At 37.4% G+C, this 12,581-nt stretch overlaps 1 protein-coding gene across 1 annotated transcript in view; it reads left to right on the top strand.

The window, feature by feature from the left end:
- The first annotated feature begins 1,208 nt into the window (after window positions 1–1,208).
- The window catches only part of LOC118803753, a 34,757-nt gene continuing 23,384 nt past the window's right edge, over window positions 1,209–12,581 (top strand). Inside the window, exons 1-7 of the mRNA XM_036564241.1 lie at window positions 1,209–1,372; window positions 2,292–2,615; window positions 5,436–5,702; window positions 6,664–6,780; window positions 6,931–7,010; window positions 7,732–7,785; window positions 9,891–10,047. Coding sequence (XP_036420134.1) covers window positions 1,330–1,372; window positions 2,292–2,615; window positions 5,436–5,702; window positions 6,664–6,780; window positions 6,931–7,010; window positions 7,732–7,785; window positions 9,891–10,047 — 1,042 coding nt within the window. The 5' untranslated portion in view covers window positions 1,209–1,329. The remainder of the gene's footprint in view (window positions 1,373–2,291; window positions 2,616–5,435; window positions 5,703–6,663; window positions 6,781–6,930; window positions 7,011–7,731; window positions 7,786–9,890; window positions 10,048–12,581) is intronic.

Genomic DNA, 12,581 nt, shown 5'->3' with positions numbered 1-12,581 from the left:
CTTGTCTCGACCTGGTTCCTTGTATAGCATTGTTAGTTGTTAGTGTTCAATCTGTTAATCTGCCTGTAATGTATTTATATTTGTTCTTGTTCTTTCAATTTCCAAGTTGTGTCCTTTCTAGCTTTTGTGTTAATGTATCACTTTCTGACTTTATGTATTTATTTATTTAATGGCGATGATACACTGCCCTTATTACAATATGCTGTATAGCCTCAAACTCTTATTTAATGTTTTTCCTGCTTAGTCAGCATCTAATTCAACTCTGTAGATGTCTAGTTGTTGTAGACATCTGATCATCATCAAGTTTATTAATATAGAGTTTGTCCCCCCTTTTGCTGCACCCTCTTCTGGGAAGGCATTTTCAGTGTTGGAACAGTTCTGTGAGGATTTGATTGCATTCAGCCACAAGAGCATCAGTGAGGTCAGGTACTGATATTGAATGATCAGTTCTGGATCACAAACTCCACTCCAACTCATCCCAAAGCTATTTGATGGTGCTCCAAGTACCTTGTTCTACTGCTCTACAGTCTGGCGAGCCTCATACCCCTCTAGCTGATGTTTGGCTTTGGGCAAGGTGGTCTCAGGTATGTGCTTGGCTACTTCCACATTTTATTCTATTTCCAGTGATTACATGTTTGTATGTATACATTTCACACCAGTGTGAATGATAAGTGCATGTTAAAGTAGCTCAATTCACTAATTAGAGGGTGCATCTGGATACTTATGTAATTATTAAGACCTTAATGAGCCGGAGCTCTTAATGAAATAAGTAAGAACAATGATGTAACCTGCCAAAAACAGAACTGAGAAAGACCAGAGCACTAAGAAGATAATTGGTAACATTCCTTAGCCTCAGAGGAAAAAATGGATGTTGTTGTCACGTATACCAGTATAGGAGGGCAGCTCTACATCTAATACCATGGTGGAAGCCACAAGCCACACATAAAATCAATGGTGAGACCGATGTTTCTATCAAATACCATAAATAAAGTTGAAATCATATGTACATCATTTGAAACGCTGCCAGTCACTGAGACCAGTTTGAAAAGTTAACTGATTTAACAACGGTGTGCATGTTTGTATTGCTAGAAGAAAATAGTAATACACATATGAAACTCCTCCTTCCTCTGGGTGGGCTGGGTCCCCCTTGAGGTCTGTGATATATATTGTATTTATACGTAACAGACAACTTCAGGAACATACATACTCACATCTACGGAATATGAGGTCGTATTTTAACAGCAAGTTTGGAAGCAGGACAGACGGCTCTTACCACAAGATGAATAATAACTCAAACTCAAGTATTTTTTGTTGAGGTCACAGGCTAAAATGACTCACTGCACTCTTTTCTTAATTCTTATCTTCGTTAGTGGTAAGTCTAACCTTGTACTTACACATACACAGTACTGTGTAAATGCATTAGGCATCTGAGAACACCGTATGTAAAGCTGTTTATATGGGCAGCAAGCATAACATCAGAATAAATACAAACAAACAAGTAAACAATATATTGTGATTTGATGTATGTAAACGTGTTAGCTTAACTATTTCCAAAGCTCTCCTCGGGAAAGTCCTGTATTTACAGTTACCATCCAATACCTGCTTCAGCTAATCAACAATATTGAATATTGAAAGTTATTCACACTCCATGTGAGAGGGCAGGGTTCAAGCCTAGTGCAGGGAAGTGCTTTGTTGGGTTTAATGCTACATTCACTTCTTCCATTATTGCAGAAACGCATATTGGGAATAAGATGTATCGTGCATACATACACATAACAGGCTGTATTATCAATGACTGTTGTTTACAGGCAGTAATGTATCAGTATATATGTATGTTTCATTTCTGGAGGGGGACAACCTTCCCCAGCGTATTATTAGTATTGTGTGTATATATAGTAATATTAATTGTGAGGATATATCATGCAAGGAATATGCTGATTAAAAATTATCTATTGTGCAAAACATTCTTTCCTTCAACACTTCAAATTACTATCTTTACATTTTAAACAGACATGTTACACTTTCAATTTCCTTCTAAGAACTGTTCACAATTGAAATAAGAATGAGAATAAGAATACAGCAGAACAGTATAGCACTAAATAGATATACTGGAACTGCAGTTTGTTTTTAAAGACAATCTCTTTTGGCTGAAATGGGTTGATAATTAATCACTAAATATTTCCAATAATTATAAGGAATAAATGTCTTTTTAACATGTATTATTTGTTTTGTGTGTGTTGTGTATTACTCTGCCTATTTCACAGCTCCTTGAATGATTGTGTGTTTTCCAGATGTGAGAGCATCTGTAAAAGATGAAGTGGAGACCGTAGAAGTTACAGAGGGAGTGAATGTAACTCTGAGGACTAATCTGACTGGAATAAAGAGTGATGATATGATACGGTGGACGTTTGGAACTACAGACACTCGTATAGCACAACTAGTTAACAGTGGCACTGTCAGTTTTTATAATGGGATATTCACAAACAGACTGAATCTGGACAAACAGACGGGATCTCTGACCATCAGCGACATCAGCTTTATACACTCTGGAGTTTATAAACAACAGCTCATCAGTGAACAGGTCTCAGACAAGCATTTCAGTGTCACTGTGTATGGTAGGAAAATTTTATTTCTGTTTTGAGATAACAAAACCTGTTTAACACTATTTTCTCATTTTTTCTCCCTGAAAACATGCATATCATAATTTTTTACATCCCAAATGTACTACTTTGTTCATTCATTCATTTTGTCAAAATAACACCACAGAGTCTGACATTGACACAGTGATACAGTGTCTCTTGACACTTACAGTGAGATTTACAATTATTCTAAAACCACTGCTACATACAAATTAATGTCATGTTTGCTCACTCTACAGTGTATCATTGAGGTTTAGATTAAAGAGGAATTTCACAAATTTTTCAAAATTTCTGCATAATTCAGTGGTGGTTTGAAGCATTTCTTTACAGTGGTGGTGATAGGAACCAGGGGTCATAATGTCTACAACACAAATACAGCCATTTTATTCACTGTCCAAAATGATCAGTCTTCTGAGCTTTTATATGTAAGGTTGATAATGATATATTTTTTCTTTTTCATGAATGAATTTCAAAAGTATGTTTTAGGCCAAAAGCTCTTTACAATATTATAGTAAACAATGTCTCAGGCATCAGCCAAGATATAACTTGTAATAACTATTAACTTTATGTAATGTAGCTTTCAGAGCAGTGTTTCTCAACCCTGGTCCTGGAGGCCCACTGTCCTGCACATTTTAGTGCTTTCCCTGCCTTAACACAGCCACTTTAACTCAATAATTGGCTGTTAATGAGCTGGTTAGTTGGATCAGGTGTGTTAAGAGCAGGGAAAACACTAAGAAGTGCAGGGCAGTGGGCCTCCAGGACCAGGGTTGAGAAACAGTGGTTTAGAGAATTTAAGCACTGTGGACTGAATGTCTTTGTTTACATCTTAATGATTTTATTATGCAGTTCCCTCTTAACAGTTTAAGATCAACACAAAAAAGCATATATTTATGCCATTTAGAACAGGGGCTGTAACTCTGATAAAACAATAGTATGCCTTTAGTAAAGCAGTGACTTAAAGCAACATGGAGCATCTTTTTTTATATAATGATAAAGAACTACACATAAAACTCCTATTTCACACGCTGATCCATTTTACTGTGACCAACATGGACATGCACATATCATAGCTTCTCTAGCAGCATGTTTAAACTAGTTAAATGAGACAAAGACAAAGTTGCAGGCAGAATAGTAGGTTTAATAACTTTGCGTGACTTGGCAGGGCTGTTGCAAAGCTTCATTCTAAAAATTACCATTATATTTTTGGGTGGATATGGAGAAAATATATATCCATTTTTATGGGCACCAGCTTGTGTTAAACATTTGGGGAGCACAAAAAATGTGTAATATTTAAATTATTAATAGTTTATTTCATTTTCGTTATCATAGACTTATTTGATATAGTAGATAATGTGTGGCTTTGCACTGCTGTCATCTCATGGGATTATGAGCAAATCACATATCGGACAAAAAATGTGTGATCTGCTCATCATAATGTAAATTTATATCATTAGTAAGTGAAAATATTTTAAATTCAAATTGCTACCTCTGCACAGTGTGAGTGACATGAAATGACCTGTTTTTGTTGATCTTTTAAGATTTGCATTCTTTTAAGATTTGTATTTTTATTGAGCTCCAATTCAAAATAACACTAGTACTGAGCAAAGATAAGCTCTGCTAATACTATTCACTGAAGCTAAAGCCAGGTGGTGATGTACACAGTAGGACAATACAGTCTCTCTGCAGCCTGTTTTGCAAAAACAGTAACTATTCATGCATCTCTATTCTATTCTGTCTAAAAAAAAGGGAAATCGCACAGAATGGAACCCAGATCCTGGAGGCCCGCTGAACTGCACATTTTAGTGTTTTTCCTGTCGCTTTAACTTAATACTGGGCTGTTAATGAGCTGCTAGTCGGATCAGGCGTGTTACCGTTTGAACTTTACGTGACCCTGCGCATCTGCTGCGCCGGACTGTTTTCCGTCGCGTGTCCCACTGAAAATGTGTCTGAAAGCACAGCGATGAATTTGACGGCGTTCTTTGTGCGCAACGCGCTCAGTTTGGGGAAAAAAAGTTGTTGAAACGGTCAAGCAGATGATAGATAGATAGATAGATAGATAGATAGATAGATAGAGACTTTATTGATCCCGACGGAAAGTTAGTAAAAAAAAGACGAAAACCTTAGATAACAGACCCAGACGGTTGCCCAACTGTCAGATAACTGTTCAGGATACTGATTTGAATACGGTTATATAATAGTGTTTCTAATAACGCCGTCTATTGATTACCGTAATGGCTGTAAAACTGCATCCCTAATCTCCCCATAACTATTCCAAGACGGGAATGTATGGCGGGAATCTGCCAAGGGGAATAGTTTAAAGTGACTTTGTGTCCAACTGTCACCGGGTTGGTAACTATTCTCTGTGAGGGCAGAGCCTCCTTCATTGCTAGCTTGAGTTGTTTGTTCATTAGCGGCGGTGTACGCTCGGCTTTTGTCACATTAGCATCAGCTGGTATCGGAATGTTGGTAGCAGTGAATTAAAAAAAAAAAAAACTAGAAGTGAAACACCTCAGTACAGTGTTTCTGGTTGCTGTTGCAACCCTGCATGCTTAAATACCTGCTGTTAAATGCCATTTCACTATAGCTGTTGCTTTCAGACTATTCTATGAAATTTTACTACTGCTTTGGGCTAGGATTGGTTCTGGGTGGGGTTAATGATCTAAATATATGCCTAAGCTTCTTTTCATAGTTTTGGAGATATAATGGCTTCAAGATGCAACCAATATCTGCAGTGAAATAAGAATATACCTATCCTTTTATAATGTACTTATCCGTTTATCATCTTGTGTTTTCCAGGAACATTACCTATGCCCACAATTACATCTGCAGCATTAAATCCAAGATGTTCTGTGGTGTGTTCTGTGAGGAATGTGGGTAAAATGACCCTCTCCTGGTTCAGAGGCAGCCAACTACTCTCCAACATCAGTGATCCTGATAACAGTACCCTCATGTTACCTCTGGATATTGAACACTGTGATAGGAATAGCTACAGCTGTGTGGCAGCCAATCCCATCAGCATCCGGACAGTACAACTCAATACATCCATTTACTGTTGTTACACAGGTATAGTATGAAACATTGTAATATCTTTATGGTTCACTGCTCTGTTGACCCATCCATATATCTACACTCTTTGTCCATTTTATCAGGTCCGAAACTACTTAGGTTCACTTTGTAGTGTAACAATTATAGACTGTTTCAATTTGTTGGCACCCCCCAGAACCACAGAGGAGGTACTGTTTGGGTGGTGGATCATTCTTAGCACTGCAGTAACACTGACATGTTAATGTGTTTTGCACTGGTACAATTGGATCAGGCACAGTAGTTTGGCGGAAGTTTTAAACACTGTGTCCACACACTGTCCACTCTATTAGACAGTAGCTCATCTGTTGCTGCACAGTTTGTGTTGGTCATCCTCTCGTCCTTCATCAGTGGTCACAGGATGCTATTGGCTGGATATTTTTGGTTGGTGGGCTTTTCTCAGTCACTGTCAGTATCACTGCAGTGCTGAGAATAATACCAAATAATTATAATATCTGCTCTGTGGGGGTCCTGACCATTTAAGAACAGAGTAAAAGGGGGCTAACAAAGTATACTGAGAAACAGATGGACTACAGTCTGTAATTGTAGAACTACAATTAGTTACTAAGTGTGGAGCTGATAAAATGGACAATAAGTATAAAAACAAGGAGGTGTACTTGGTTAATTCAATTAATCAAAAAAAAGGATTGGCCAAAGTTAAGGGCAGAGTCATATGTGTGGCATAATATTGCACTCTTGTACTGTGTATTGTCATTGCTGGAGACTGGGGTCGGGTATTAGGTAGCAACCAATCAGCATTAATTTGCCTCAGCGCTCACATATGTTGATTATTTTACTGAGAACTCACAATATGTCATGCTGAGTGTCAGTACCACACTCGTTTCATGTAGATTCAGGCTCTAAAATTCCTCTAGAACTTACTATTGATACAACATAAGCTTTAGCCACCATCATATAATTGTGTTTTTCTGTAAATTCACAGACTGTATAGACAGAGGGTCTATAAACGTCCTCAGCATTGTCGTCTGTCATGCTGTGCTTATTGCGACTGTGTTACTTTTGGCACTATATCTGCTCATACAGAAGCTCCAAAATAAAGGCAAGTCTGACTTTTCAAATATCTTCTAAAAGACTAAATTTAATCTAAGCATCATTCCTTTCTGGAAGTTTGCTATGCAGCTGACTGCATTCTAGTTTCTATTTATCTCTTCTTTGTCAATCACAGTACCTCTCAACTGATATACTCTAGGTCTGGCAGTCACTGAACTGATAATGGCAGACAATTACATGAAGACTGTATACAGTCCCCAGACAGAAGGCCTCTCTCAGGTAAGTCATTTCAGTTTATATGACATGATTGCAATTTTTAATAAAAATCTCGTTTTCACATGATGTACCCCAGTGGGCTCCGCACAAACCTGGCGCATACTTTCAAGGAAAATCCATTATCTTTCCCAGATGTTCTGTTCTTTAAATTACAATAAGCTGTTCAAAATAAAACCAGTGAAATATTTGGTATTTTATTCACTCTTTCATCAAAGTCTCAAGAAAATGTATAATAAGTTACCAGTTAATAAGTACACCTACTTTGCACCTACAATCAATGGCCATTTTATTAGAAACACCTACCATGGGTACATATTCCAGCTGCACATTGTGATTTTGAAATGCGTAATATATAAAATATGTGGTATTATTTAAAACACATTTATAATATTGTATGATATTTTTGGCATAACAGCTAAAGCAGGATTTTAGTGTCATCTGTTATAAAATATTTTCTAATAATATAAATGCTATTCTATATTATTATGTAATATATGCTATGTAATACAAATGAATGGAAACATTGATTTCTGCCTTGCTGTTTGTAAATCAGTATCACCTTACATATTCTGAAAAGGTGGACTCAACCACACAGGCTCTAGTGTTCAAAAGAGAATATCAGTCCACTCAGTCTGACTGGCGTCAGTTTTGTAGTTTATTTGTTTCTTCTAATTTTATTCCAAGCAGTTTTTCTAACACATTTCAATCTTTGATCTCTTAACAGGAAGAACCAATGAAGAACCTTGACTGTACTCTATCCATTGTGACTTACTACTCAGTTAAATATGATTAAGAAAATAGTGATAAAGATGGATGTTATTTTCTTGAGATTTATTTTTTCATTACTAAATGTTCATCGGATGTCACTTTGTGCATCTTAAAGAGGATAAACTCAAAGCTGTATTCTGTAGTGAGAACATCATGTACAGTCTGAAGCATTAAAGAAACCATCAGCTCTCTCTGTCTTATCTGTCTGAGTGTTATTTATGGCCTAAAATGGACAGGTGGAATTCTCCTTAAACTGATTTTAGAGTAAACCCAAAAGGATGGGTTCATAGATTTATTCTTTCTGAGCCTCAGGCAGCAATCGATCATCACTCAATCACACTATCCCAAGTAAGCTGTTAACTAAGGGTCCAGTATGAAGATTTTGTTGTAGTTTACTTACAAATATACTGGAGGATGAAAACTGGTGCATGTTTCCTTTTGTAAGTATTTAGCCTACCACTACATGTAGCACTGTAGAGAGCATTTAGAGTGCATGAGGTCTACAGGTGAAGTGTTCAAAATAATACAACTACAGAAAACACGTCTATGCTATAAAGGTCATACTAACTCTAACACGAGCCATAATAAGTTTTGCCTTTGGCTCAGTGTCCTTGTTATTTAGGGGTCTTATTTATCAAAGTGTGAGTAAAACATATTCTAAATCCCACCCCAATCTCACTCCAAGTCCTGCAGTCCTCATAATGCAAGTACATGTAAGGACCACAAGCCTGTAGAGCAGGGGGCTTAGCTCGTTAAAAAAAATAAGAATATAAAAATGTAAATAGAAGTACATCGATACAGCACGCGCGGAGCCTCATACGAGTCTGTCCCTAATGCTCGTGTTTAAACCAAGCGCCCTCGAGGTGTCTTTCCCCTTTTGGTTTAAAACGCTGTTGACGTCACCAAAGTGTTGACTTTGAAGTGGGCTTAGAGCGCCGTTTAGGACACGCGGCCAGTAAGAAATCAGCAGCGCTGAAGAGACAAGAACAAAAACAAGAAACAGTTTAGCTCCGCCTCAGCTTCATTCACACACTTTGTTCGCTGCGCTTGCCGGGTGGGCGTAAAGGTGGGCGGCGCTCTCTGATAGCCTTTAGTCCAGTGATTTCGACCCAGATCCTGGAGGCCCGCTGAACTGCACATTTCAGTGTTTTTCCTGTCGCTTTAACTTAATACTGGGCTGTTAATGAGCTGCTAGTCGGATCAGGCGTGTTACCGTTTGAACTTTACGTGACCCTGCGCATCTGCTGCGCCGGACTGTTTTCCGTCGCGTGTCCCACTGAAAATGTGTCTGAAAGCGCAGCGGTGAATTTGCGTCACAGGGCGGCGTTCTTTGTGCGCAACGCGCTCAGTTTGGGGGAAAAAAGTTGTTGAAACGGTCAAGCAGATTATAGATAGATAGATAGATAGATAGATAGATAGATAGAGACTTTATTGATCCCGACGGAAAGTTAGTAAAAAAAGACGAAAACCTTAGATAACAGACCCAGACGGTTGCCCAGCTGTCAGATAACTGTTCAGGATACTGATTTGAGTACGGTTATATGATAGTGTTTCTAATAACGCCGTCTATTGATTACCGTAATGGCTGTAAAACTGCATCCCTAATCTCCCCATAACTATTCCAAGACACCAAATTTCTCTCTCTGCAGCGAGTGAAGCTTCTGTTTATTATAAGTGAATATACAGTAAAACTGTGGTGTCCTGAAAAAGTCCATTATCAGATTCAGTGTGTTTGAAGAGAAAACATGACGTGATCTGTAATACCTGATATGTAGTGAATGATGTCTGCGCTGTTGGGTGGGATCATTTGAACATGATGACTATCACTAGCTGGGTCTTTTGTGCTGCCAGTGTCTATATATACATGTCCTACAACCTTATTTACACCACAGACACGTTAAAACTGTTTGTCTATGCAGTTTCTATGCAGTGCTAGTAGCTGTAGAATGACAGTTAATCTAACCACTCATTTCCTCTGTTACTGTTGAGGCCGGTGCGTTCACCCTGAGTGCCAGGCTGAAATCAGATTACATGAAATATCATGCAGAAGGGGGGGGGTGCGGGGGTGCCGCACTGCTGTTTTCCGCGTCTCACTCTTGAGAACATTAAGGAAAGGGCTTGGCACATGGAGGGAGAGAAAAATATACAAAGAAAAGCCTGACATTCCACAGTATCATGAAAAGGAGGGAGCAAATGTGGATGGATTCTTCGTTTATTGACTGCTTCTCTAGGATCCATTTCTTTCTCCTGCTTCATCTTGTCGTCGTTAATGGTGAGTTAGTTGTTCATGTGTTTCGCACCAACGACGTTTTCAACAGTAGGTTCTACACCAACCAGACCTGCACGTGCTGCCTAAATGTTCCAAGCGATGGAGATTATTTTTATTCTTAAAAGTAAAAAGAAACTTCAGAAACATCCGCCATACGGAGTCATATGGGAGATTAATGTAGTAAAATATTACACAGTAATGAAATCTGATCCGTTTACAGATCAGTTGATTTTCTGTAAGGTTGGTGACCAGGAAAGCAATCAAAAAGGTTATTGATAATGATATTAATAGGTTATTGCTTATTGTTAAATTAAGGCTGGTAATGCTTATAAAGTTGTTTTCTAAAATGACACCTTCTTTTCAGTTTCATTTCACTACGTGGTGTCGCCATAGGGCTTTTTTTTTTGTCTGACTCCAGTATAGAAGTCAAATTTTATATCTGTGAAATACTTTTTTACCTTACTTTCTGAACTTTTTTTCCACACACCACATCATCAAAGTGTGTATATTTGTGTACGATATTTGTACGCAACAAATTTAAGAAAGAAATTAAACCAGGTTTTAAATTCTAAAAGTAAATTTTATATATATATATATATATATATATATATATATATATATATATATATATATATATATTTCATAAGGAAACCACTTAAGATGTTGTTAGTTTAGGTATAATAATATATAACACATGCACAATGGAACTGCAACCAGTAAACAAGTAAACCAACTAATGCACTGGCATCAGACACTCACAACCGACAACTTCTTTACATTCCAAATTAGTTGTTGTAATTATTTTCATAGCTTTCAGTATTTTAGAAACATTAATACACATGGCCATTATGTTTTTTAATGCCTGGATTACGACTGTGTTTGTATCCTATAGTAGTGAGTAAGCTTGTTTTTGTTTGTTTAATATGCACAGTTTAACTATTTTATAGGTAAAATGAACTCTGTCTTCCTACAGAAAACACATGCTACATTTTGCAAGACATTAAACACACTTAAGACAAAGTTGTAGATGCAAAACTCTTTTGACTATGTCAAATGTCAGCCCTAACAAAGTGTAATGTCTTCTGATGGCCACTATCAGAGACCACATAGGTTTGGCTTAGGCAGACCCAGCTCAGATAACCTTCTGTGGTGTTGATAATACAGTTGTTCAGGAATGAAAACACACATGAATTTTGCTGAACTGTATGCCTGTACGTTGAATGTCACTGAGCCTCTTAACACCCTGCTCACCTGACCACACCCCAGCTAAGGAGCTCTTCTCAACTCTATGATCTCCAGATGTTGTTAATTGAGGCTATAGATGCTGGTTGTGAGGACATCATGACTGAGGACTGTAGAGGGTGGCTGAGACATAGCAGAACATTTTTTTCCCTTCATGTATTTGAAGTGTTGTGAACAGAGACGATAGCCGGATGGTCTGTGGTGAAAATGGGGATTTCCACACTTTTGCTTTTGAGACTATGCTTTTGACATGAGACTATGAATCATGTTGTTTTCATGACTGAAACCAGGCATGCCTCTGTATCATTGTTGAGTCATATGTGAAAACTGTAATACACATGTCTTTTTTCACTTTCATGTGTGTGGAACAATCAACAAGCTTTTTTTTTACAGTCAGTCCAGTTTTTATGCAAATATTAAATATGAAATATTTGCACAGTACATGTTTACACAATGATAAAAGAGCGCTTTTCCATTTAGTGACAGGGGACTGACTGACGTTGTGTTGTGATGTAACTGTGTAGGCTAAACTTTAGATACTTTTTTATTGCTTTGACACAAAATTACCTCATATTTCAAAAAAATCTGAAATTCTATTCTATTTTTTGTGCATAATGTATGTATTTGTATGTATTTGTATCTATAACTAAAACCTATTAAAAACTAATATAAATAATAAAGCTAAAAAAATGCACAGTAGCTTTTGCACAGACCACATTTTTTGTTATTTTATTATTTTTTTTTTTTAATGTGTTCTCGACATCTTTTGTTTTCCATTACATTGTCATCTGTAGAAAATGGAACAGAAGTAGTGGAAATAGAAAAAAGAATAGCCAGGAGAGAAGAGCAAGATCTGAGCAAGGCCCCAAATAAAAATTATAAAATAAAAATACTTTATATGCTGTACTGGCATGTATTGAGAGTAAGAGCAAGAGCTGTAGTCTGAAATGAGGCTAGAGATGTGAAATAAGCAAAGTTAAACGTAGTTAACAAATAGCTAAATATGGTTGCTTATACAGTAACTTAAAGGAAAAATTACAACTGAAGTCAGATGACTAAGCTTGCGCTTCAATGGAAAAACCCACCACTGTATTAGTTCACCAGTTATTATGTTTTTGTTATCACAAGACTCATGATGTGCTTCAGTCTGTTTCTGTTTACTTCTGTTGTTTGTTAGACCTTATATTGATAGTGTTGGGTGGGTGTGAGGGTGATATTTAGTGGTGTATAGTGCCACCCACCTGCTGCTTGTATCAGGTGAAGCTTGCACATCTCAGTGACTCAGTAAGAGACAG

The sequence above is a fragment of the Colossoma macropomum genome, unplaced genomic scaffold (genome assembly GCF_904425465.1).
Source record: "Colossoma macropomum unplaced genomic scaffold, Colossoma_macropomum, whole genome shotgun sequence".
In the NCBI taxonomy this organism is placed as follows: domain Eukaryota; kingdom Metazoa; phylum Chordata; class Actinopteri; order Characiformes; family Serrasalmidae; genus Colossoma; species Colossoma macropomum.
Note: the sequence above shows the minus strand (reverse complement) of the source record. Positions and strands in the feature narration are given on the sequence as shown.